General features: G+C 33.7%; 1 protein-coding gene across 5 annotated transcripts; it reads right to left on the reverse strand.

Annotated features, from left to right (window-relative positions):
- Positions 1-447: 447 nt before the first annotated feature.
- Irak4 (interleukin 1 receptor associated kinase 4) lies at positions 448-25423 on the reverse strand. Of its 5 annotated transcripts, none has more exons than XM_005325095.5 (12): positions 25274-25423; positions 18517-18686; positions 16292-16437; positions 15315-15497; positions 14520-14680; positions 13606-13670; positions 10898-11012; positions 10382-10491; positions 5751-5934; positions 4855-4917; positions 1601-1759; positions 448-1471 (listed from the first exon to the last, which is right to left on the reverse strand). In XM_005325095.5, exons 2-12 carry the CDS (start codon positions 18675-18677, stop codon positions 1436-1438), a joined length of 1383 nt encoding a protein of 460 aa, XP_005325152.2. In that variant the 5' UTR covers positions 18678-18686; positions 25274-25423; the 3' UTR covers positions 448-1435. The 5 variants fall into 5 exon arrangements, with proteins under 5 accessions (XP_005325152.2, XP_077870980.1, XP_077870981.1 ...); XM_078014854.1 differs by lacking the exon at positions 25274-25423 and adding an exon at positions 24346-25249; XM_078014855.1 differs by lacking the exons at positions 16292-16437; positions 25274-25423 and adding an exon at positions 16102-16154 and having other exon boundaries at positions 18517-18656.
- Positions 25424-25432: the final 9 nt, after the last annotated feature.

Genomic DNA, 25432 nt, shown 5'->3' on the forward strand with positions numbered 1-25432 from the left:
AATATGTTAGAAAAGCCTTGGTGAATAAAGGAGTACTGCTTAGTTGATGCCAGTTGCTTATACGAGGGTTTTTTTCAGTCATTTTTCATACTAAAATAAATTCCTTCCTTCTGTTCATCCAAAGCCATAACATTTTCAAATAATATAAACGAACTACAAATTTTAAATATAGAAGAAATAGTTAAAAATCATTTTAAAAAGCACTACTATAGGAAATCTCTCACTATGATAAAACAAATCAATTTAAAAAAACTAGGGCCTGATGAAATAAAGAATCTAATGAAAATCAGTACACTGCAACCCTAGGGTATAATCATACTCTCTCTAATTTTCACACACTGTTGAATGTGTGCAGAACCTATAAATATGATAGGATCATCACAGGCAAATAATCACAGGAGTCTCTTGGTGTTCATTTTCTGTTGCACATAATAAATTACTACAATCTTAGTGGCTTAACACAACCCATTTATTATTTCACAGTTCTACATGTCAAAAGTCCAGGTAACTCAGACAGGCCCACATTCTGAAGGTCTCACACAGTGAAAATCTAGGTGTCACCTGGAGCAGTGGTATCATCTGAAGATGCAGTACTCTTCTAAACTCTTTCAGGTTGTGGCGGAATTCAGTTCCATGTGGTTGCACAACTGAGTTCCCATTTGTTTCCTGCTGACTAATAGCTCTCATGTGCTAGAGGCACATGTTTTAGTTTTGGAAATGTTGCCCTCTCATAACATGGTACTTAGTTCTTCAAGAGCCATCGGAGAATCTCTCTTACTTCCTGAAGGGTTTACTTGACTTGTTTAGACCTATTTCAAACAGTACCCCTTTTAATACTTATAGTTAGCTTACTAGGGGCCTTAATTGCATCTGCAAAATCCCTTCAACTTTGCCATGTAATATGATCTAATAACAGCCACATCATCAGGGCAACATCATCAGGGAATATTTAATTTGTGGTGAATGACTGTTAAAAATAGTATAAAATGAACATAAGCCTATAAACATTTGAGTGTAATAAAATGTTATAATCATATCTATAAACTTTAAATATTATTACCTCACTATTTACACAGTGCTTGTACATATTCTGCATCAGTTGATTTTCACGACCTCCTACCAGGGAGGCAGGAGATATCAGTCCATGTTATAGATGGGAAAAAAAAAAGTTTCTAATCATGTTTGGTGATGTTCAAAGGAGATGTTTCAGGGGTTATTATGTGTACTGAAGTTAATACTAAGTGGGTAGGGCTAAGTGTTGATATGGTGACTGTACTTTTATTTGTTCTATATGTTGGAGGTTCAATGTATGCTTTAATAACCACTGCATTGCATCATGATGTCTTGTTAAAGAAGAGAATTTAGAAGAAAATAGTTTAAAAAATTGTTTATATATATATATATATAAAATCAAGGGTCCTTTCCTATTACAGTTTTAAGAAGTTGTCATCTCTTGCAGCAACTGTTGGACCTTTTAAAAAGAAAGAACAAATGAAAAACTACATTACACAGCTGGTTTGAAATGTACATTTAGGAAAAAATGATAAACCTCATCCCCTTCATTCCCTTTACTTTTTATATGAGTGCAAAAAATTGGTACCTTCTTAATGTCTGGTCTCTTATTTTTCTTTTCATGAAGACATTGACTAGCAATAGAGTACATAGCTTCAACTGAAGTGGAATCAACATCATTCATCTTTACATCAATATAATCTTCAATTGTCTTTTCTTCATCTTCAATTTCTTCTTTAATATCTAGCTTAAAAATGAGTGTTAAAATTCTGTTAAGAGCTTCAAATATAAGAGAAATAAATTAAATATCAATTTTAATTATTTAAATTAACCTATGCTTTTACTATCCTTTCACTGTCTTTTTTTATAGCACTTTTAAGAAGGGAAGATACTGGGCTGGGGTTGTAGCTCAGTGGTGGAGTGCTTGCCTTGCAAGCTTGAGGCACTGGGTTCAATCCTCACTACCACAAAAATAAATAAATAAACAAACAAATAAATAAATTTATAAATTTAAAAAAGAATGGAAAATACACAGAACAAACATTAAATATTTATTTAAACCCCCCTAAATACTTTTAACCTCTTGCCTTCTAATTTTTGCATTTACATGTGAGCTAATTTCTTATGTGTTCCCATTAGTAGCATTTAATAGGCAGGCAGGGCAGAGTTATCTGCCTCATGATGTGCTTCTGCTAATGCAATTCCAACTCCTAGACACATACACCCCTCCCTGCTTTTGAAAAACTTCTCTATAGGTACTTAGATTGTTTCATCAAAGAGAAAAAAAGGAGGGGGCATAAGGGAGAGGCCAGGATGAAAGAATAATGAATGAGGATAGAAGTCTAGGACTATGGTGGTACAGTGGTAGCTCCCAAAACATGTCTATGTCCTAATTCCTGGAACCTGTGAATGTGACCTTATCTGGAAAAACTACATCTTTGTAGACATAATTAAATATCTTTTTTTTAAGAGAGAGAGAGAAAAAGAGAGATAGAGAATTTTTTAATATTTATTTTTCAGTTTTCGGTGGACACAACATCTTTCTTTTATTTTTATGTGGTGCTGGGATCGAACTCAGCACCCTGCAAGCGTGTTACCGCTTGAGCTACATCCCCAGCCCATAATTAAATATCTTAAGAGGAGGTCATGCTGGATTTTCCAGGTGGCCACTAAATACAATGACAAGTGTCTGTATATGAACAAAAAGAGGAAAAAAGATATATAGAAGACAATGTGATTACAGAGACAGAGACTGGAGTGGTAGAGACATAAGTCAAGGAATGCCTTCAGAAGGCAGAAGAGGAGCCTCAGCAGTGGAGAGGCACTAAGCAACTCAGTGAGTCTCTGTTTCGAAATCAAATACAAAATAAGGGCTGGGGATGTGGCTCAATGATTGAATGTCCCTGAGTTCAATCCCCAGTAACCCCCCTCCCCAAGAAAAAGAAGGTGGAAGAGGAAGAAAGGATTCTCCCCTGGACTCTCCAGAGGGAGCCACAGCCTTGCTAACACCTTGATTTCAGACACTTGGCCTCCAAAAGTGTGACAGAATAAATTTCTGTCACTTTAAGTCTTCTACTTTGTGGTATGTTTTACAGCAGCTCAAGAAAACTAGTACAGATGTAAAAGATTACTTATAAGAAATAGAATGTAAAGATAAGAAAATTTTCTCTAGTGACATAAAGGCTTATTAAAGCATCACACTCTGGGCTGGGGATGTGGCTCAAGCGGTAGCACGTTCGCCTGGCATGCGTGCAGCCCAGGTTCGATCCTCAGCACCACATACAAACAAAGATGTTGTGTCCATCTAAAACTAAAAAATAAATATTAAAATTCTCAAAAATAAAACAAAGCATCACACTCTTAGCTATATGTGCATTAAAATCTTATTATTTTATATTGATACCATATTCAAGCCTTAAGAATGGGTGAAAAAGTATAAACTTCCCTTAAGTTTTATGATGTTCACTATTAAATGATGAAGTATAAAACTTGTGACTAAGAGAGATTCTGTACTTTTCTGTATTACATCCTCACTTAATTTGAAGTTTTGAGGCTCTTATACATTCTGAAGAGGAAAAAGATTTAGGTAATAGGATAGAAAAAGTAGGCCTTTAGACAGGTAAGCCTTGCCTAAACAGTTTAAGCTGCAAGTTAGTAAAACACTGAGTTCCAACTTTTGCCCTCTGTACCTCTTTTCTCTGCCCTCCTCTATTTTTAATCTATATATTTTATATAATTCAATCCACACCCAAAGCTTTATCTATAACTTAATTAGTGACTCAAAAATAGCATCTCCAATCCAGGATTTTCCATCAACTTCCAATAACCAATTAAACAGATAATTTTATTTCTCTGATAAAGACAAAATTTTACTTTTTAATGTGCCACTTAAAAATTTAGATATTACTAAAACAATAACTTTAACATTGTATCTATAAATATACTGATATGAAATATTATATTGCATGTATTACTGCATGATTGCATTACCAATATACCATGGAGAGCTTTATGATGTACATTTTTATAATGGAAAAAATATTATAACATACAGATACTTTACTTATGGTTTCTACAAAAAGGTATGGCACCAGATCCTTGAGCAAATAAATCAATCCCTTTGATTTTCTAATTCCAATTCTAGCTACATAATCTGGTATATGAATATTTCTGATATGATTGTACTGGTTTGTCCCATTTGGATACATAAATTCCAATGAAATCAGTATGGTTATTTATCCAAGTTTAAGAAAAACTTATACATGATATTTCCATCACTCTTTAATTTCATATAAATTTCAAAATTCTTAAAACTTGTGACATAGAAAAAAAGCAGGGCATAATTTTCCTCTAGTTTTATTTATCATTCAGCTAACTTACTTATAAATTGTCAATGAAATGTCTAATATATAAAATTAGATAATGTTTTCTAAAACTTTATAAATACTCTATAATATAAATAGAGAACGTTTACAAGCAATCCTATTCTGATACAAATTTAAATGTAGTCATTTCTTTCTGAGCTAGAAAACTGTTAGTAACCATCCTGGAAAGTAAGAAATTAAGGTAAACTGGAGAAGATCTCAGAAATCATTTAGTTATATTCTAATTTCACTCACAAAGAATGTATAAGTGACCGTTCTAGGCTTCACAAATACTTCATGGCAGAGGTGAGATTAGAAATATTTAATTCTCTTTCCATATATCATTCTGTATTGCCAGTAGAAATACTTGTAAAATAAAATTCCATTTCTAGATGTCAAATTTACCCATACATAGTAAATATTTAGACAATAAATGCAAAGAGAAAAGAAGTAGAAAAAAATGGAATCTTTCAGTTACTAATAACTGAGGTTCACGGTGTTCATCCACAGCTGGAAGTCCAGTGATTATTTCTAGTAAAACCTATAAAGAAAAAAATCCATTAATATAACACTTAGGATAACATAAAAACTAGAAGGAATATGAATCTTGATTATGAAATCTGGTTAATATTTTCTGTACAAAATGTATAGCTTTTGGTATTAAAGCAGAAAGAACACAAACCATGGGCATTTCTCATCATCTTCCTTCATGGGCACCTAGGATCCCACCATGCCCCCATAAGCAATTCTTTCCTATTGTCAACTTGTAAAAGAATCAATCCAATCAACATGTGTTCTGGGAATTCCTAATCCTTCTCCAATCTCTCAGGGTATTCTTCACAAGAATAAAGAAAATTAAATTTGATTATCTAATCCCAATTCTCTGGCTCTTAGAAGAATCTTATGTTCTAAACACTAGACATATTCTACAACTCCATTCCTTAATGGTACAGTGCAATGAAGTCAACTTTCCATATGTGAAATATATTTGAAAAAGATTAGATGAAGAAAAAGCCCTTAATATCTCCAACACTCACACTCTGTTCCTTACTCAAACTTAGTAACTATTAAGAACAGACTAGTAGATCAGAAAATGCCAAGAAAATGGAGACTAAAGAACATATTATATGACATGACTCATTCTATACATTGATTTAATTTAAGCTCATCCAATTCACAAAAAATCATTTATTGCAACAATTAAAAAAAACCTCAAAAATATCATACATTGGGAGACATTTTCATAAACTTTCTGATATAATCAAAGGTTAACGTAAATAATTAACATCTTAAACACAAAAGCTAAGCAACATAGGTATATTAAAATACTCTTTTAATTTCGTACTTGTAGAATGATTATTGTATGTAACTTACCACACCAAAGCTGTAGACATCAGATTTGGGTGTTATTTCTCCTCGTAAAGCTTCAGGTGCCATATAAGCTGTTGTGCCCACAATTCTGCTAGTCATGACTGTCTGGGCAAACTTCTCAGAGGCCCGCGCAAGTCCAAAATCTGATATTTTGGCAGTAAAGTCTTCATCTAGTAAGATATTTGCACTAAAAAAATGTAAAGTGTGGAGAAAAAATGTTTTCTTCCCAAGAGGAAGTCAAATAGTTCCTTAGATAGATATATGAAAGTATATATGCACACATGTATATACACATATATTTACATTGTTTGCCATTTTATTGGATATATCATAAAAGCATGAAATTTGTGTAAATATATCTAGGATTCAGATTACAGTCAAATAGAAAGAGGAAAAACATTTAGGAGAATAAAAATGAAATAGAAATTTCCATGCTAGTTAGAGATATTTTAATAAATATTTCACAAATAATTAAAAAATTTTTAGTTATTGATGGATCTTTATTTTATTTATTTATATGTAGTTCTGAGAATTGAATCCAGTGCCTCACACATGCTAGACAAGGGCTCTATCACTGAGCCACAACCCAGCCCCATAAATAATTTTTTATAGGAAATTTTAGTCAGCTTTTTGCTGCTGTGACTAAAAGACCTGAGAAGAACAATTTCAGAAGAGGAAACCATAACACAGGGTAACTTCCCAGTCTTCCAAAGTACCATTTTTTTTTCTTTGTGGTTATGGGGATTAAACTCATGGAACTTGCACATACCAGGCAAGTGATTGCCACTGAGCTATATTCCAGCCTTCAAAGCACCATTCTAACAAAATTTTAATTTTTTTATTGAGAAATAGTATTTGTGCATCTTTGTGGGATATATTAGTTATTCAATATTTACAATATATAATAATCAAATCAGGGTAATAAGCAGTCCTATCTCTTTAAACATTAATCATTTTTAAGTTTTGGGAATCTCATACTCTTCTAGTCATTTCAAAATGTATCAGTGTTATTTTAACCTCTAGTTACCCTACTGTGCTATAGAAGAACCAGAAGTTATTCCTCCACTCTGTTTTTTGGTGCCCTATGAACTTGCTTTTCCCCTTCCCTTCCAAGTCTCTAGTGACAATTACTCTATTCTGTTCTTCTATGAGATTGACTTATTAGTTTCCAAAAATGAGTGAAAATGTTGTATTTGTCTTTCTGTGTCTAGCTTTAAAATAAATTGAAAACACCATTCTTAATTCCTTTCCTAACAGTACTCAATTCACTTAAAAACAAATTTCTAAAGTTATCTCAATTATTTATTACTTTGAACTATTTTTGTACCATCTGGAATCTTATAAAGGGTCAAATTATGTATAAAAGACATTAATGAATTCATGACAAGCATCCATTTATATATTCATATTTTCATTCAATAAAACCTTATTGAAAAGACTTTGTTTTATAGTATTTAAACTTGGTGATGAATATGTGGTGAATCTTAGAACTTTATCTGTGGAAAAATTATATGAAAAATTAAAAAAAAACAGTATTACACTGGGCTAGGGCTATAGCTCAGTAGCAGAGCGCTTGCCTAGCATGTGTGAAGCACTGGGTTTGATCCTCAGCACCACATTAAAATAAACAAATAAAATAAAGGCATTCTGTCTATGTACAGCTACCAAAAAATTTAAAAAACAGTATTACATGATGAGAATATTAGATACCAAATGCTGGAAAACCAATCATGTGCCAGGAATTACTGGGGAAAATTCCAAAGAGAAGGTATAAATTATACTTTGTTTTAGAGGATTATTTGAAGTTGATGGTTATATGAAGGAAAGAAAGGCATGTCAGGGAAATGAACATATACAAAGGGATGAAAACACAACAGCATATGGTATACAGAATCAATTTAAAAACTAGTGTTCATGGAAGATGGAGTGAATTTGAATAGTATCTAAAGTTTACATAGTATGGAACTGATAATTTCAGATTTATCTTTTAGAACCATAACCTGGAAGTGTTGTAGTGAACAGGTGAGAACTGGTACAGACTTGTTTTATATTGACTAGGAAGGTTTGAAATAAAGCCAATAAAAGATAACAAAGATCTAAACAGAGGCAGAATAAATAGGAAGTGCACATTTTCAGGCATAGAAATTTGTGACAATAGGATATAGGGACTGAAAAGTGTTAAGTTTTGGAAATGAATAAATAGTGACTTCATTTGATTACAAAGGAAATACAGTTTTGGGAGCTATGGATGAATTATGGGTTTGTGTAAGCCACCTCAAAGCAGGGGCATTGCTCTTTTGAGATCTCTCATTTGCTCATGATAGCAGGGGCAAAAAAATTCTGTCTTCCACAGAATTTACTGGTTCATACAGCTCTAGATTCAAACAGCTGCCTGGAGGTGAAAGAGACAGCAGTGTGCTCGAACTGAATTAAGGCACCAGGTGCCTGGAGGAGAAAGAAGTAATGCAAAAGCTGATATGCTACCAATTATGCTGTGTTCTCCTCAGCTTTACTTTGGTTTATCTTGTAGAAGTTTCTCTCATAATAAATCCCTTTGATGTGTTTGCATATAAAATAAAGCACATGGATCTCCCCTTTTTGTTAGAGATCAGACCCCACCAGGGCTGATTCACCCACTGAGCCCCACTATTTATCTACTAATTGACTTTTTTGTCTTTATTTCTTATATTTCTTATTTTTAATCACCTCATCATCTCGAGTTTAGGTAAACTGAGTAAATGTCATGCAGGTCATGATAATACAAGAAAAAGATGTTTGATTGAAGGGATGGTTTGATTTCTAAGATAGTGACTTAGAGGCTCCAGTGGGATACTCAGGCAAGCAGTTTTAGTACAGGCACATTGAAAAATACAGTGTTAGAAGCTGATGATATTGACTTGAGAGTCACCTAGGCTGCCCTTAAAGTAAACTGCCAGGCTGTCTTAAACTTGCAATCCTCCTACCTCAGCCTCCCCAGTAGCTGTGATTACAAGCATACACCACTGCACCCAGCTCCACTTCTTTATCTTAAAAGAACCTTAAACACAACATGTACAAAAGAGAATTTATATTTTCACTTTCCCCAACACCACTCCAACAGAGACCTCTTTCTATATAAGTGAATCATGCCACAATGATTCCAGAGTACAATTCCGGATGTCATAATTCCAAGAGTTATTCCTGATATATCCCCCCCTTCACTGCCAAGATATCAGCAAAGCATGCCATATTAATCTCTTCAATTTGCTCACTTCTCTTCAAATTAACTGCCATGACCAAGACTTATATGGTAGCCTACTAATTACCCCTTCTTACAAACTGTTCTCCATACCAGAGTCACAATGATCTTGTAAAACTTATATATTATGTCAATGCCTTACTATAATTTTAATAACATCTAATTACATTTAAGATTTAATCACATATAAAACCTTACCTTGGTCTATCAGGCCCTATAGGTCTTAACTCCCTATCTATTTAATTTTATTTCAACTCTTGCATCCCTTCACTTTCTACATAACAGTCAAACTTTATTTCACCTCTTAACTCATTGAACTCTTATATTCCTTCCCACTACTGATCTTACAAACATGGTTCTTTCTGTCTAGATTGTTCTCTCCATCTTCTATAGCTGCCTTCAAACTGTTCTTGCTTATTTCCTACTCATTCTTTGGATGGAGGTAATATATTTCACATATACATACTCATACACACTGAACCTATACTAAATACTATGATTCTATTATTATTTTGTGATTATTCAATTGATGTCAAACTCTATATATGCCACTTTTGCTAAATTGCATCATCTACAGTACTTAGTATATAGCAGGTTAATATTGAACTAGAGAAATATAAATACATGTGATGGTTTAGATATGAAATATATCATGTGTTGCAGGCTTGGTCCCCAATAAAGAAACGTTTAGAGGTGGGGATTTTGGGATCTTCAGGAGTACTCTGACCTCATCAACTGACTGATCTATTGAGGGATTTGTAGATAAGGGCATTACTGGGAGGTAGGACCTAGTTGGAAGAAGTAGGTTACTGGGGTATGCCTTGCAAGGGTATTTCTTCTGACTCCTTCCTTAGTCCCTCTCTCTGCTTTCTGCTGCCATAAGGTGAGCAGTTTTGTTCTGCATTGCCTCAGGCCCAAAGCAACAGAGCCAGCCGATCACGGACTGAAACCTCTGAAACAGTAAGCCAAAATACATCTTTCCTTTTCTAGTTGTTCATGTTAAGTATTTTGTCACAATGATACAAAGCTGACATAATACTTAAGAAGAAAGAGAACTGAAAAAGTACTCAAGGGGGATGAAGGTGATTCAGAAAAGAGTAATAATCCAGAAACTAACAAAGAAACTATTTTCCACAAGGCAAAAGAGTTCAAGAAGAACAGAATAACATAATGTCAACAAATAAAGGGAAAAAAGTCAAGTAGGATGAGTACTAGAAATAGGTCATTGGATTTGAAATAAAGCAGATTACAGATGTCCTCAGTGAGAAGAGCTTTCATGGACTTATGGAGAATGTATCCAGTTGCTTCAGGTTAAGACATGCATGTGAATAGTGAATAAACACAGTGACAACAAATTAAATACGGCTTTCCAAAAACTTTTCACAGCTGCATTTACCTTTTAATATCTCTATGAATATGATGGTTTTCATGTAAAAAACTGATTCCATTAGCTGCACCCTGAGTAATCCTGCATCTTGTGTGCCAAGAAAGTGGTGGAGTACCATCCTTATGAAGAAACAAACCAATTAAAAAAAGAAAAAAAAATCTATAGAAAATATGTAACTCAATATTTTTTTCTAGGCAATAACTGAAAAATGCTATCACTAAGAATTTAGGTCTATAATTTTTTAAGTTATTAAAATATGTCTAAATAAGATCAAATAGAGGTTAGCATTTCTTATTTGAAGATAAAAATATATAAGAGCATTTCAACATCTAACCTTGACTAGTAATTTTAGGTGATCACCTAACAGACTGGCAATCCTACTTGTTTACTTATCAACTAGACAGCTTTTATAGAGCAAGAAAAATATTAAGTTTAGTGTAATTTAAATGATCCTGTACAAAGTAAATATTAATATTCTAGCACAGAAACAGAAAGCCAAATGATATGATGAACAAAATATCTTACCAAGCAACACAGTCTGTCTAGCAATGAACCGTTGGGCATGTAAACGTATACTAAGCAGAGATCATCGCCATCACTTGAGAAACCAAGTAGTTCTACCAAATTTTCATGTTGACACCTATGACAAAAAATTTTCCATGTAGATCATTATAATATCTATTTGTAAATATTCAATTTAGTGTTTCAACAGAAAAAAGATCAAGAAAATAGTATGTTATATATCAAATATATATCTATGTCTTAATTATATAACCATAATTTTCTGTAAATGGTTCTCTCTTCTGAAATACTGATCAATGTTAGAAGCAAAACCTCTTTCTATTTTATAGTGAAAATTCAATAATTTGGTTCATTAGAATTTATCATAACTTGGTTAAAGATTGGGTTGATGCCTGTATTTGTTCAGTACAATTTTCAATAGCAAAAAGAAGATTTTAAGAAGCCTGCTCAAACTTTTATAATACTCTCAAGAATTCTCTAATACACCAAAATATTTTATCACACACTAAAGCACTGATTTATAGGCCAGATCTTTATTCACATCTGATTGTCTGTTTATATATATATACACCTGAGGATAATAAAACTGAAGAGAAGTTACAGTATAACAAAACTTCATGGATCTCTGGTTCAGCTTAGAGAAAACAGAGCTGAGTTCAAAGTCAAGTTGAAAATCTAGCTCTGCTACTTCTTAGATATGTGACCTGTAGCAGGTCAACAACCTCACTGAGACTCAGCTCCTTTATTTGCTAAATGCAGAAAATAGTAGCTAATTGGTAATATGAACACTTATAATTAAATGAATAAATATACAAAAGCCTAGAAACATACCTGACACATATACAATATACAAAATATACAAAAGCCTAGAAACATACCTGACACATATGTACTCCTTCCAAGTGCTTACTCACTTTGTTCATTCAAAATGCTTGATACTTCTAACATTTCCTTATAGCAAATAAATTATCTCTACCTTCATTAATATTTTAAGAAATATAAATTAAAAAATAATTGTTTCATTTTCCACCAAACTGGCACATTTTAAATATTAGTAGTTAACATTCACTGAATTTATACTATCCTTAAGGTATTGTGATGATTTACTTGCTTTGTTTTATTTAATCTTCACAAGAAGGTAATATTATCCAATTTTACAGATTAGAAAACTAATGGACGGAGAGTAAAGAAACTTGGTCAATGTCATTCTACTAGTAAGGATCAGAGATTGGCACATATCAAAAAAAATAGGCAATGGTGATTAGGTAGCAGTGATATTTACACTGCTAGTAGAAGTAAAATGATTACACTTGGGGTAGAGGGTGTAGCTCAGTGGTGGAGCATTTGGTTAGCATGAGTGAGACTCTGGGTTCAATCCCCATCATCAGAAAAATTAAATAAATTACCATTACTTATCTATAAAAAGTCATTTGAACATGTATTTGGAAAGTCTTTAGAAAGTTAATGTAATCTGATCTGGTAAGTCTTTAGGAATTTATCCTGATGAAATAAGCCAAAATATATTTAAACATTCAAAGATATTTGTGATCCTTAAAGGATCTTTGATTTGTAATACTGAAAATTAGAAAAAAAATCTAGTAGGACAATGGTTAAGTAAGATATGGTCTTTATAAATGACAGAATGTTACAAATAATTAAATTTTTAATTAAATTTTTAATTTTATTTTTAATGACATGGTAAAAATGCTACCAACATCATGAAACAAGTACATCAGAATATTTGCAATGGTTACCTCTGAGTTATATATTTAAGAGTTGGTTTTGATTATTTAAAAAAATTTTTTTCTATATTTCCCAGTTTATCTACTTTAAACAAATTACTTTTACAACTGGAGAACTGGAGGTATGAGTAGACAACAAATTTTCTTTTTTTCAGTGTGCATTATTTTTACTATACCTGAATCAATTTCAGTTTATTAAATATTTCTTGAGATTAACCAAATAGAATTGGTAATTTATAGCAATGGGCCTCGGGGATATAATTTGGTAAATCCCATTAAGATCCAAATCCAGAGCTCAGGCTCTGGAATCAGATCTGGATTTGAATCCTATCTTTTAACATTTACTGTCTGTTTAACCTTGGGCAAGTTATTTAACACTTCTAAATCTTTCTTTGTTTTAAAGGGAGGTTGTAAGAGTTGTACTGAGAATTAAATGAGTCAATATAAATAAAATATGTAACACAGTGCCCAGCATATTGTATACACTCAAATGTCAATCAGTATAAGTACTAAATACATTTCTGATTTGTTTCTCCTACCTTTCTTGATGATGTTAACAATTTCCCAGCATTCTAGGTCAAAGTATTCTAAATATCTTTGCATATAATGCTTCCCTAGTTACTTTATGATTGTTATCTAAGGGTCTATTATTCTGTAAAGTTTTTTTAAAAGTATCTCTACAATTGATCTTTCATGAATTTTGGGTGCAGAAAACATAATAATGGAAAACTGCTGAAATTCCATGTAACTTCCTTATGATTTAAAACTAACTCCTTTTAATCTACAAGCATATGAATGTATGCAGTCATAGAACTGGGCCAATAGTACTTATCTAAACCCTTTACTTTGATTTTATATAACTGCATTTGGAAATATCCATAGCTCATGGTACACTTTGGTAAAGAAACCAGGTTCCTTATACCTTAACTGGTTCTTTTCCCCTCTATCACACTGCCAAGTAATACTTACTTTGCCATTACTTTTATTTCTTGATCAAATTGTTTTTTCAATTCTTCAGTACTAATGTCTACCATCTGAAAAAATAATATGCAGTTTAATACAGTATCATTACCCATGGATTCTAAAGCTGAAGCAGCTCAAGAAATAGCTGGTTGATATACTTTCTTTAAATCAATAAGGTACTATTTTCCTTATTTGTAGAACAACTGATATATAGAAATTTTAGTGTTTTGCTCAAGGTCCATGGTTTATCAGAGAACAGAAAAAAATTATGAGCCTCCCTAAGTTACTGTGAAAACAAAATAGAATGAGACTTCACTGCATAGAAATTTTGAAGTAAGAGAAAACCAGCAAATTTGAATGCAAAAAGAAAATAAAATATTTGAAACATATATGAGAAAGAATGACAATGCATATATATGCGATCTATTAATATTTTTAGGATATAACAACAGATTTAGAGTATAACAAATCAAAAAGTAAGGGGTGAATATGTAAATAGAAATGGGAACCAAGAATATAGACAAGAAGATTTCTAGTCTTGATATATATTTTCTAAACTATATTTTTAAACAAGAAAAGAAATACAAAATATATATATATAAATTTTCTTAGTATCATTTTTATTTTGATTACTCATGAGGTACTATGTGGCGCAGGATTTCTCAATTTTATTTTGCACATCTCTCAAAATTGTATGTATGATCATATGCATGTGTGCAAAATATTTTTTTCTAGGGATGGGGTCCACACCTCTCAATTGAATTTTAAATGTTAAGGACTACCAGCTTTAGGAAGGCATTTATTAGAAGAAAATACATGGTGAAATAACACATTTCCTAAAGATTACGTAAAGCTTGTTATATCACATACTAGGAAGCAACTATTCCTTTCATTCTTTTCCTCCTAAAAACATTACTTACAGCTGCCAGCTTCTTCACTGCCACTGCTGTGTTGTTCACATAGCCTTTGTATACAACTCCAAATCCTCCCTCTCCCATTTTATTGCCACCAACAGAAATGGGCCGTTCATCAAAATTATTTGTGACATTCTTCAATTCATAAAATGAAAAACTATGAAAACCTAAAATGCCAATAAAATAAGGAAAAGTAACTAAATAAAAAGGAAATTAGTTTTAATAATTTTGATGTTTTCTCAACTTAATATTTCGTACATATGCAAATACAAAAGAAAAGACAGGACAGATGGGATGGGGTAAAACCATGTTTAAAACACAAATTTTAAACTTTATTATGAAAATTATGCTTAGTGATCTTACCAACCAAACATTCTAGTTACTATCCAAAGTGAAGTCACATAATTTCTTTAAAAAATGTCACCTGCAAGTTATGGAAATATTTACTTATTTTTCCCTAGTTTCTATGTTTTGTTTTGTTTTGTTTTTGTGGTACTGGTTCTCAAACCCAGATGCATGCTAGTCAAGCACTCTACCTTTGAGCTATATCCCCAGCCTACCACTTTCTATGTTGTTTTTTGTTTTTGTTTATTGCATATCTTTACCTCTAATCACTGATACTTGTTAATGCAATGAAGATAATACATAATAAATGAAGAGGGGAAATAAAAACCATGCAAGAGCTATTGCCAGTGTGCCTTTGAGAGCTAAACAAATGAAAGAAGGAGAAATTTATTTTAAAACAGTGATTGTCATCATGACAAATTTACTAGTAAAGAGAGCAGTGAAAATGTTACTTACGTGTATCACTAAATTCTAAACTTTTATTTTCTGGACTTGAAGAGTCAGGTAGCACATGGTTTTGTTCAAGATTCTGCACAGGTATCACAGATGTCCTGTCTTTTCCATAGAAAGGCATCTGTTTCTGCTGAACTGTTGTAGATTCTGTACAAGGTACAGCATGAACAGTTTTGGGAACAGCATCTGCAAAACAGAATAAAAAACAAAACAGAATAAGAAACACTTATTCCTTCCACAAGAAATTGTGTGTAAAAAAGTTCAACTAGGAACTCAGTTTAATTAATAACATTTGAATTTTCAGAGGTTGGCACTATATTTTGACAGCATACATAAGAAGCTACCTAGTAAGAACTTGTCAGTCACAATAAATATTGGTATAGTAAGGCAGTGTTTACAAAATGTGGCTCATGTGCCACCTGCACTAGAAACACTGAAGTACTTGTTTAAGAACATAGACCTTGAATCTAACTCCAGAATTTCTGACTAGCTCTGGAAAAGACCTCCTTGTTCAACAAGAACCCCAAATGATTCTTATGCACAATAAAGATTGAGAACCACTGGTATAAAGGGTGTCAAAGGGAGAAAGTTAAGGTTATAAGGAAGATAACTAGACACTAACACACTACAATGCAGTGTGGGGAAATCATGATGATAGAGTGTCATCAAAGTGGAATCTGAAGGTGGAAAAAACAAGAGCTCAAAAGAATAATTTCCTACAGCCTACACAAGTTCTGAACTTCCCGATGGCACAGAATTATCTAATTTTAATGGTGGAGATCAGACTCACTTTAGCAGCAGTCTGAAGTGACCTGTGTCTGCTTGTTAAAGAGTTTGGGAGAGCTGAAAGAATGAAAGGAATTCTTAAATGTAAGGTTCATTTAATATGAGAAAGAAAGTAAGAGTAAGTAGAAATGTTTCCATTTCTGCTATTTGTCTTTCTACCCTAATTGTTGATACCCTGGTCACACTCAGTTTACCTGGAAGCAAAAGACTTGCAGGAGCAAAAAACTCATTTTGGATCAAAAGATCCACAAGATCACCAACTGTGCAATTTGTGGTACCCCAGTCAAACAGTAATTCACAAGTGGGACTTTTTCCAGTTTGAAGTAATGCTTCAAATCTCCTTAAAAGCAAGTAACAAAGAAACAAATTAGGATATAATTTGAGTTCATATGAAAACAGGAATTAGCCTCCTTTCTCCTTGTCTTGCTTACAGAACCTCCTATAAAATTAAAGGGAAGGGATAGCAGGAGAACAAGCAAAAATTACCACAAGCCAGGAAAGAGAGGCAAGAGAAAAGATGCTGAAGATAATAATAAAAGTTAACATTTACTGAGTACTTAGTGGGCTACAGGATGCAAATGCATGAACTTGTTTAAGGATATTATGATTACCATTTTAATTAACTAATGAGAAATCCAAGGTTGGACTGGTAGAGTAACCAGTCCAGGGTCACACAGCCAATAAGATACATCCAAGGTGAGATCCAAATTCAGATTTCTCTTCACATAAAGATGTACTTTCAACATACTAAGCTATATTACTTCCTTCATGACTTATTAACTAAATTAATTTTTATTTATTTAATTTTAAAAATAAATCCATCTTCTTAATTAAACAAATAGAATATGTACACGTTCAGGAAATTACTCCTTTGATTTTAACTATACTTAATATTTAACTAAATTGAAAGAAAACAGAGCCTTTTTTCATTCAGTACTTTAAAATTAAAAATTAGTTTCATGAAGTAACATTTAAAAACTTAATATAACTTTCTCTGTTTTTCCTCCAACTATTTTATTTGGAAAATTTCAAACCTACAGAAAAGCTGAAAGAATAATGCAATGACCAACCATTTACCTACCCTTCGTCTAGATTCACCAACTGCTAACATTTTGCTAATCTGGGTTCTTGACCATACTGGTTTTTCAATCTCTGTGAGTGTGACAATGTTTGAAGTGTAAAACAGATGTCTTGCATAATGTCTCACAATCTATATTTACCTTACTACTTTCTCATTCAGGTTAAAATTTTTGGTAAGAACACTACGTAGGTGACAATGTACCCTTCTCACTGTGTCATATTCAGAGGTAAAAAAAAAATTCATTTTGTGTCATTACTGTTGATCACTTGTTTAAGGAAGGTTTCTTTATGATAAAAGTAACTTTTTCCTTCTTAATTAAGTAACTTGAGAGTAATATGTGGATATCTTGTATATCTGTTCATCAACAACCTTTATCTTATGCTTTTAAGTTCAATGATGAACCAATTATCATTAGCGGTTGTAAATTTGTAACTTTCTGATTTTATCATTATTTTAATCATTATTTCCTAGCATTATTCTCTAAAGAAGAGCTTTTTTCCTATCCCCTCCCACAACTATCAAGTTTTAAATACTAATATCAACAAACTATCTTTAAAAAGTAGCTTTCACGTTTTAAACTTGATGCTTTCACAAGTAATTTAAGATGTTTAAGCCTTCATATCAGCAAATATTTCCTGGAAGGACTAATATAGGTGTCAAGGCTTTAGATTCTTTGCCAGGTGATTGTTGAATACCAAAAATAAATTTCCTTTTCTCTTGCTTTCAAAGACATATTTTGACATAGGTCTTAATTGTAGTGACTGACAAAAAAACCCATATTTTTTGTCACTAAGAAAAAAATGAGTACAAACAAAGAATGTTAATCATGTGAAGCTACTGTTGAAAAATTCTGGGTATGATCTAAGAATTACATTTGGAGATATGAACACTTACAAGTTAACAGCCTTAAAATCAATTTGAAAAACTGCCAAAATACATTGGTAAGGGTGCTTAGAGATTCACACACTTAAAAGTTTAAACTCCAGAATTTTACTAGATTTTTACAACAGTCTTATGTTCCTTTAATCTGAAAATTCAAAGTGTAAAACAGAGTGACAGAGAACTAGTGCAAAGGTGAGACTCTTTACTCTAACTCAAAAACTTATTTTCAAGATCACAATATTAGCCCAGCTGACAAGTTGAAGAATGAAGCAAAAATTGCAAAAGGAAAAGAAGAAAACAAAAAGGGGTGACTTATTACCCACAATAGAGAAGTTCACTTTCTAAATTCAATGAGTCAATAAAATTAAAGGGAAGGGATAGCAGGAGAACAAGCAATTAATAGGTATTTCTACCTACTAATGTAAAAATTTCAAAAGAAAAAGAATTTTATGTTACCTTATGTGAAACTGATTGTATCTATCATCACCAGATGGTTTTTTAATAGCTATAGCTAATTTCTTCCATCCTTCTTGAGGATCAATAAAATCTGACAACTTTCTAATTAGGCCAGCATTGAGGCAGCGCACATATGTTGATGGTGTTATGGGTTTGTTCATCTTCTATTCCTGAAATGAATAAATATGAAAAAATTCTCATTAAAATTTTACAGTAGTTTTGGAGGTGACATCTTTGAGCTCATATATCATACTTTGCTATACTGCACGAAATGTTGGCAACTGATTATAACACAACAAAGCAACACTCCAAGGTCAACTAGTTGATGTCCTAAGAAGAAATCCAAATTAAAATGCATTTTCAAGTTGTCCTCTGGTTTTGCTTTATTTTTCCACCTATAAATATCAATAAAAACAGGAGGACTTTTTTTCTGACACTGATATTTGCCAAGTGAAATTAATACAATGCAGCAAAAATTTTAACTTTATCTGAAAAATTTCTGTGAGTATGTTTGGGAATCAAGTCTATTTATCTTTCCATTTAAAATATAATTTTTTTCTATCAACACTTAACTATTAAAATCTATGCAATATTCTTTGGTAAAAGTGAAAAGTAAATATACTGAAATAATTTAATAGCATTAAAAGATATATGGCCCAGATAGTGTGGTGGCACTTGCCTGTAATCCTAGTGGCATAGGAGGCTGAAGTAAGAGGAGCACAAATTAAAGGCAGGCTTGGCAACTTAGTGAGACCCGGTCTTAAATAAAAAAAATTAAAAGGTTGGGGATGTAGCTCAGTGGTAGAGTATCCCTGGGTTCAATCCCCAGTACCACATATACACAAACACATACATAGAAGATATGGTCCATTCACATACTTTGTTAGCATGCTCTTCCTTAACCCCTTCACTCCTGCCAGCCTCACCTCCCCGACTCCTGGTATTGGGGATTAAAACCAGTGGCACTTTACCACTTATCTCCATCCCTGGTTCTTTTCATTTTTTTCATTTTGAGACAGGGTATCCCTAAGTTTCTGACACTGGCCTCTGAATTGTGACCCTCCTACCTCAACTTACCTAGTGGCTGGGCTTGTAGGCCAGCCCTACCACACCCGATCCCCTACACATACTTTGAGTCCTTGAGATCTGCCTCACCACAATTTTCATTCCCTACTAAGCCAAAAAATGTGGTTTGCCATTTCAACATCTCTCTAAATAGAACCTTTATTTCCTCAATCTCCCTTTTCTTCTATAACTTTACTCTGGAGATAGAAGCCAGGGATAAGTCTCACAAGTTTACTTGTTTACTAGACCTGTAGAATACAGATGTAAAGAACTAGATAATGGAATAGACTGGTGTGAACACCAGTTTATGACATCCCTTTTTAACTGGGCATTCAATGCTATTATTTTTTACTTCTCTTGTGTCATTGTTCTTAGTGACTATTTCATACTTTTACCTCTCTATGTAGCTTTAACTTTTTTCATGCCCTTCATTCTCAGTAGATGGTGATCTTTCCTTTCAATGACTCAAGACAGATATTTTTCTGTCAATTATTTTTGCTTCCCTTTATTTTTTTCTTGAAAATACAAAACAATGTATTTACAGAGTAAAGAATACATTCATAGGGTAAAAATTTAAAAATTATAAACAAGAGTAAAAAGAAAAGTCTCTGTATCATAGGCTTCTAGGTCAATATTCACTTCTTTTTATCTTCCTTTGACCACCATATCTAAATAGGTTTACCTGTTCTCTACCTAGTTATCTTTCATCATTACTTCATGAGTTCGGGGACCATACTGATTTTATGAATTAATATATACCCAGAGACTTGCACATTGTAGATACTGGTGTTCTGTGCTTATTTTAGGAATGAACAAATTATTGCTCAGTACCTTACTAGGTGAATTATGTATTTCATTTAATCCTTTCAGTAACTAAGACAATTTTGCCACTTTTATACTGCATAGTAGTAAGTGAAAGATCAGGAACTTGAACTCATTTGGAACTCTTGAGTCCAAAATTCATGCCTTCTTGCTTCTATAATTGATGCATTGTTCATATCACTCTTTTCTAGAGGGACCATTCCTTTCATTTTATTCATTTATACATTCAGCAAACATATGCATCAGGCTTTATCCCAAAGAGAAAATCTTTGTTCTTAAGTTGCTCAGTCCAGCAGAGAATACAAACAATTAAAATCAATGATAAACAAAGAGGTATGTTTAGAGTGTTACGTGGCCCAGAGAAGGAGCATCAAGTAGAGGCAGTCAAAATTAGGTATATTAGGACATATTGGTTTGGTGTCATATATTATGATATATTTGGTTGAGTGAGAGGTTAGTAGGATGAGTGAAAGGTTATGATAAACCCAAAAGGAAATTCTATATAGAAGGAACAGTCTGGAAAAAGATGAGAAAGCATGGGTTAGGCTCAAATAATATCTATTATAGCTGGACCACAAGGTGTATGTGATATAGTTAAGAGAGATGAAGTTGGAGAAACAGGAGGGCCAAATAATTACATGCTCTGTAGACTAAGACAAGGAGTTTAAATTAGTATTAAAAGTTTCAGAGGAGCAACTTCATGATTTTTAAGAAGGGGGTATTGTATGATCTTTGTTAAGTGGATTCCTCTGGATAAAAAATTAAAGAGATCAGTCAAGGTCAAGAGACCATATCAAGGCAAGGAGACCAGTTTGAAAACATCTGCAATAATCTGGATGAGCAGAAATAAAAGCCTGAAAAAAAAAGTATACTTTCAGGTAATAGACAAAAACAGATGAAAAAGTTTAGAGACCAAATCAAAACAATTTCATAGCCAGGCAGAGTGGTGCACACCTGTAATGCCAGTGGCTTGGGAGGCTGAGGCAGGACGATTGAAATTGCAAAGCCAGCCTCAGCAATTTAGCAAGGCCCTAGAGACACTGTCTCAAAATAAATAAATAAAATAAATAAATAAATAAAAGGCCCGGGAATGTGGTTCACTGGTTAAGTAGTTCTGGGTTCAGTCCCCCATATCATAAAAAGAAAGAAAGAAAGAAAATTCATAAGAGATCAGAGATTAGAGGAAAGGGAGAGTGAGAGAATAATGAGAGGATGCCTGGATTTTGTGAAATATCTATTCGTGGCAACATCTAGGAAAGGTGGTATCAAGTAGCTATATGCATGTCTGGAGCTTAGCAGAGAGGTTTCAGCACAGAATGCTCACTTATGTATTCTCATTTATGAATTGAGGGGCTGGGGTTGTGGCTCAGGGGTAGAGTGCTTGCCTAGCATGTGTGAGGCACTGGGTTCAATTCTGAGCACTGCATATAAATAAATTAATAAAATAAAAAGATGCATCAACATCTAAATTTAAAAAAATTATGAATTGAGAGCATATTTGCATATACAGCTGAGAAAACAAATTAAAAATAAATTTGCCAATTAGCAACATACAGAATGGGAAGGAACGAAGTAAAAGAAGCAAATTAAAAAGTACTTGATAAGTTATGGAGGCAAAAAGAAAATCAGGACAGTACCATATTAGATTTATAGAATGGGGACTGGTTGGTCTCCATTCTAGAAATCTAGAGAAGTCAGATAAATACCGATTAGTATGTAAAATTTGGAAACCTGAAGGATAGTGGTGACTTAAGAACAGTACAGTGAACAGTGAATGAATGGTAAAATAGATTTCCCAAGATGTCCATCTATGAAGAGAAGGAGAGGAACAGGGGAAGGGAGTTGAAGAAGGAAAAGAAGCTGAAATATGGAATCTAAAGTTGTATCAATGAACACTGCACATTAAAATCCACTGTACTCAATGAATCTTTTATCCATATGTGATTTGGACCTCACAGACTTTATGAAAGAGTTCCAGGGACCCCGATCACATTTTGAGAGCTGCTGGTTAAGAGTTTAAGGCTTAAGCTGGTTGTTGATACAAATGAGATAGTGAAAAGATCAGTGCTGAGCAGAAGGAAATCTCTTCCTCTGAATCTAAAAAGAAGCATAGAGGGAGATTTCCCACACAATGTCATTTCCTCTATGAAGTAGGACACAAAGTCATCTAGGGCTAAGTAAAAGCTCAAGCCCCTTAAGAGCCAGCTACTCCTCTGAGTCCAACTCAGAAGGTAGTATTGGCTTTTCCTGACAATCAACTCTTTTGCTCCAAAATGTCACCTGATCATTCTTCTGTTACAACAATTATTATATTTTATTGTGTTTCTGTCTTCCCTGCTTGTGTATTCTCCTGGATAGCAATTCAACCAAATTTACTTCAGCAGCTACAGAAAACATTTGTGCTGAATGAAAGGCTGATATTTTTAAATTAAGAAATCCTGTCTACGTATAGATTATGCAGCTGACTCCTTCAAGTTATTTTCCCTTACTTGTCCATATTTCTCTAAACTGTAATACATGATTGACAAAGCTAGAAAGGTACAAATGCTCAATAATTCTAAAAACTACAGCTAAAATGCAAGGAATTGAGAACAAAAACAGGCTATATTATGGTCAGAAATAAATTTTGTAGCTCTCCTGCACCCAGATTTCTAGCTGAGATGATAGTATAGGGACATCAGGAAAAGAAAGGCCTTTCAACATCTCCTCCATAGATGTATACCCAAAAGTTCTAAATTCCAGAATTTAAAATTTTACCTTATATTTTCATACCATCCCAACCACATATTTGGAAGAATATAAACCAAAATATTAACAGTGGTTATCTCTTGATTATTATTTTTGTGGTTATTTTAATTTTGCTTTTATGGCTTTTCAAAAATGAAAATAAACTGTATAGAAAAACTAGAAAGTATCATCTTTTTTAAACTCCTTAAAATGTACTTTGGTAAATTCTGCATTAATAGAAGTGGTGCTGGATCTATAAGTATCCTTATGATTATTTTCTCATATCACTAATTTCTATGGTGAAGACAAACCATTCATATTTTCAAATAAGACAATGAGGACAAGTATACTAGATGAGGTGGCAATATACTAAAATCGATGTCTGCTTGTGGAATCCAAATGCGTTTCTGTTCATATGCCCATAGTATGCCCCAAGAGACTTCAAAACATTTTTGTCAAATGAATCAATACAGTTTAAGCCTATAATAAAAGGAGGGGAATGTATAGGGGTTGGAGAATGATGGACTTTGGGTTTGCATGGGTGTGGAAACAATTATTTTTGACAGAATTTATTACATAACATTGTTTTTAAAAGTAATGCACAGAAATATATGTAACCTCAATATTTAGAGTAGTGTTGAAGGGTTATTTGTTGGGTACAAACAATAGATATGAGAATATAGCTGAGTTTTTCAGATGCTGGCAGTCTTATTTAATCAAACACAGTACTTTTTAACATATTTGTAACCCTTCTAAAATACATTATTTGCTTTCATATGTTCTTAGCAAAATATGCCAAATAGTCATTAATGTTTATTTTTGAACACCTCAATATCATCACCAAATACAAAAACTGATGATAACTTCCTATAAAATTCTACAGGGTAGCCTTTTCCAAACTGGGATATGTGCTGGCATATCATAAACAAACATGTATCTTTTTTAAAAAAATGACTTAACTCAATGGTAAGTAATTTAAAATGTTTGGGGTATTTAAAAATTATATAATGCCATTCATTCATCCAATATTTACAGAGTGTCTCTTTGAGCTAGAAGGCTCCTGGAAATAGAGCTTTAGGACAATTGGGGGGGGGGGAATTAACTGCTGGAACTTATATTCTAATAAAGAAGTCAGGGAATAAGCAAATGAATGAATTCTATAGTATGTTGAAGTTAGGACACAGAAGCAGGAAAAGTCAAATTAGGAGAGTGTACCAACAATCTGATGGGAAATGCTGGCAGCTTGGATTACTGGATACAGCAGAGAAGCTGCAGAAGATCCAGGATGCTGGGTATGTTCTGAGGTAGAGCCAACAGAATCTTGTGTGCTGAAGAGGGGAGGCAGAAGACAGCACCAAGGATTTGGACTTGAACACATTTCTGACATATACTGACAGAAAGACTGTGGAAGGAGTAAGTTTGTTCTGGAAGACCAGGAGGTCAGTTCGGACAAATAGAAATCAAACTTCCCATGAATGTTTAGTATGAAAACAGGAGAATAAAAGAAATCTGGATTTTCCAATAGACGTCTACAGGATCACTACCAGAAAGGGAAAACGACAGATTTTAATATCCTGTGCTTTTAAGGCGCTTGGGGCAGGCAGGTTTTTGAGATACCAATAGCGCCTAGTTTCCATTCTCAGTGGCTAAAAGTATTTTCTCAGGGTTTGCTTTTTATCCTTTTGTGTCTTTTGCTTCCAAGTCGTCACGTATGTTCCAAATCTGGTAATGTACTTATCTGATCCTACAATGCCTCTCCACTTTCTAATTGGAATCTTGAAAGCCAGAGAAACTTTTCCCCGCCACAAGCATCTCCGTTGAGTGCTGACTTGACTTCCTGGTTCTGAGGAAAAAAGGCTCAGGAACACACACCCGGGGAGCCAAGAAACACAGAGTATCTGAGACAGCAAATGGCTGGGTGACGCCCCTCCACGCCACAGGTTCGTGCTCTGGTTTGACGAACTTCTGGATCCCCAGGGACCCACCAAGCTGTCCGCGGCAGCCTACTTCCTAACTTTTCTGACTTTGATGGTAAGGCGATTTGCGTTCTGCGGCGGTCCCGCGACAACCCTGAGCAAAGAGAATGAGGCTCGACTCCCACAACCTTCCGAGAAGGGAGATGCACAGGCCGGAAATCCCTTACCTGCCGGGGAGTCAGGTGGGAAGCACTGACCCGACACCGCCAGGCCGAGCTAGCAGCGGAACGCCAGCGCACCCGGAAGCGCTGGAGAGGGGAGGTGCCGTTCTGAAGGCCACGCCCCCTGATTCCTCTAGGTGCCTGTAGGCGGCTCTAGGACTGGAG

Source organism: Ictidomys tridecemlineatus, chromosome 6 (genome assembly GCF_052094955.1).
Source record: "Ictidomys tridecemlineatus isolate mIctTri1 chromosome 6, mIctTri1.hap1, whole genome shotgun sequence".
NCBI classification, from domain to species: Eukaryota; Metazoa; Chordata; class Mammalia; order Rodentia; family Sciuridae; genus Ictidomys; species Ictidomys tridecemlineatus.

Bases quoted from the DNA above. Each gene is read 5' to 3' on its own strand.
- Irak4 (XM_005325095.5), bottom strand. From the start codon at position 18,677: ATGAACAAACCCATAACACCATCAACATATGTGCGCTGCCTCAATGCT. The intron at 13,671-14,519 runs GTAAGTAATGTT...TTATTTTTTCAG, and splicing joins CAGTGAAGAAGCTGGCAGCT to ATGGTAGACATTAGTACTGA. The intron at 5,935-10,381 runs GTAAATGCAGCT...ACATTTTTTTAG, and splicing joins ATTCATAGAGATATTAAAAG to TGCAAATATCTTACTAGATG.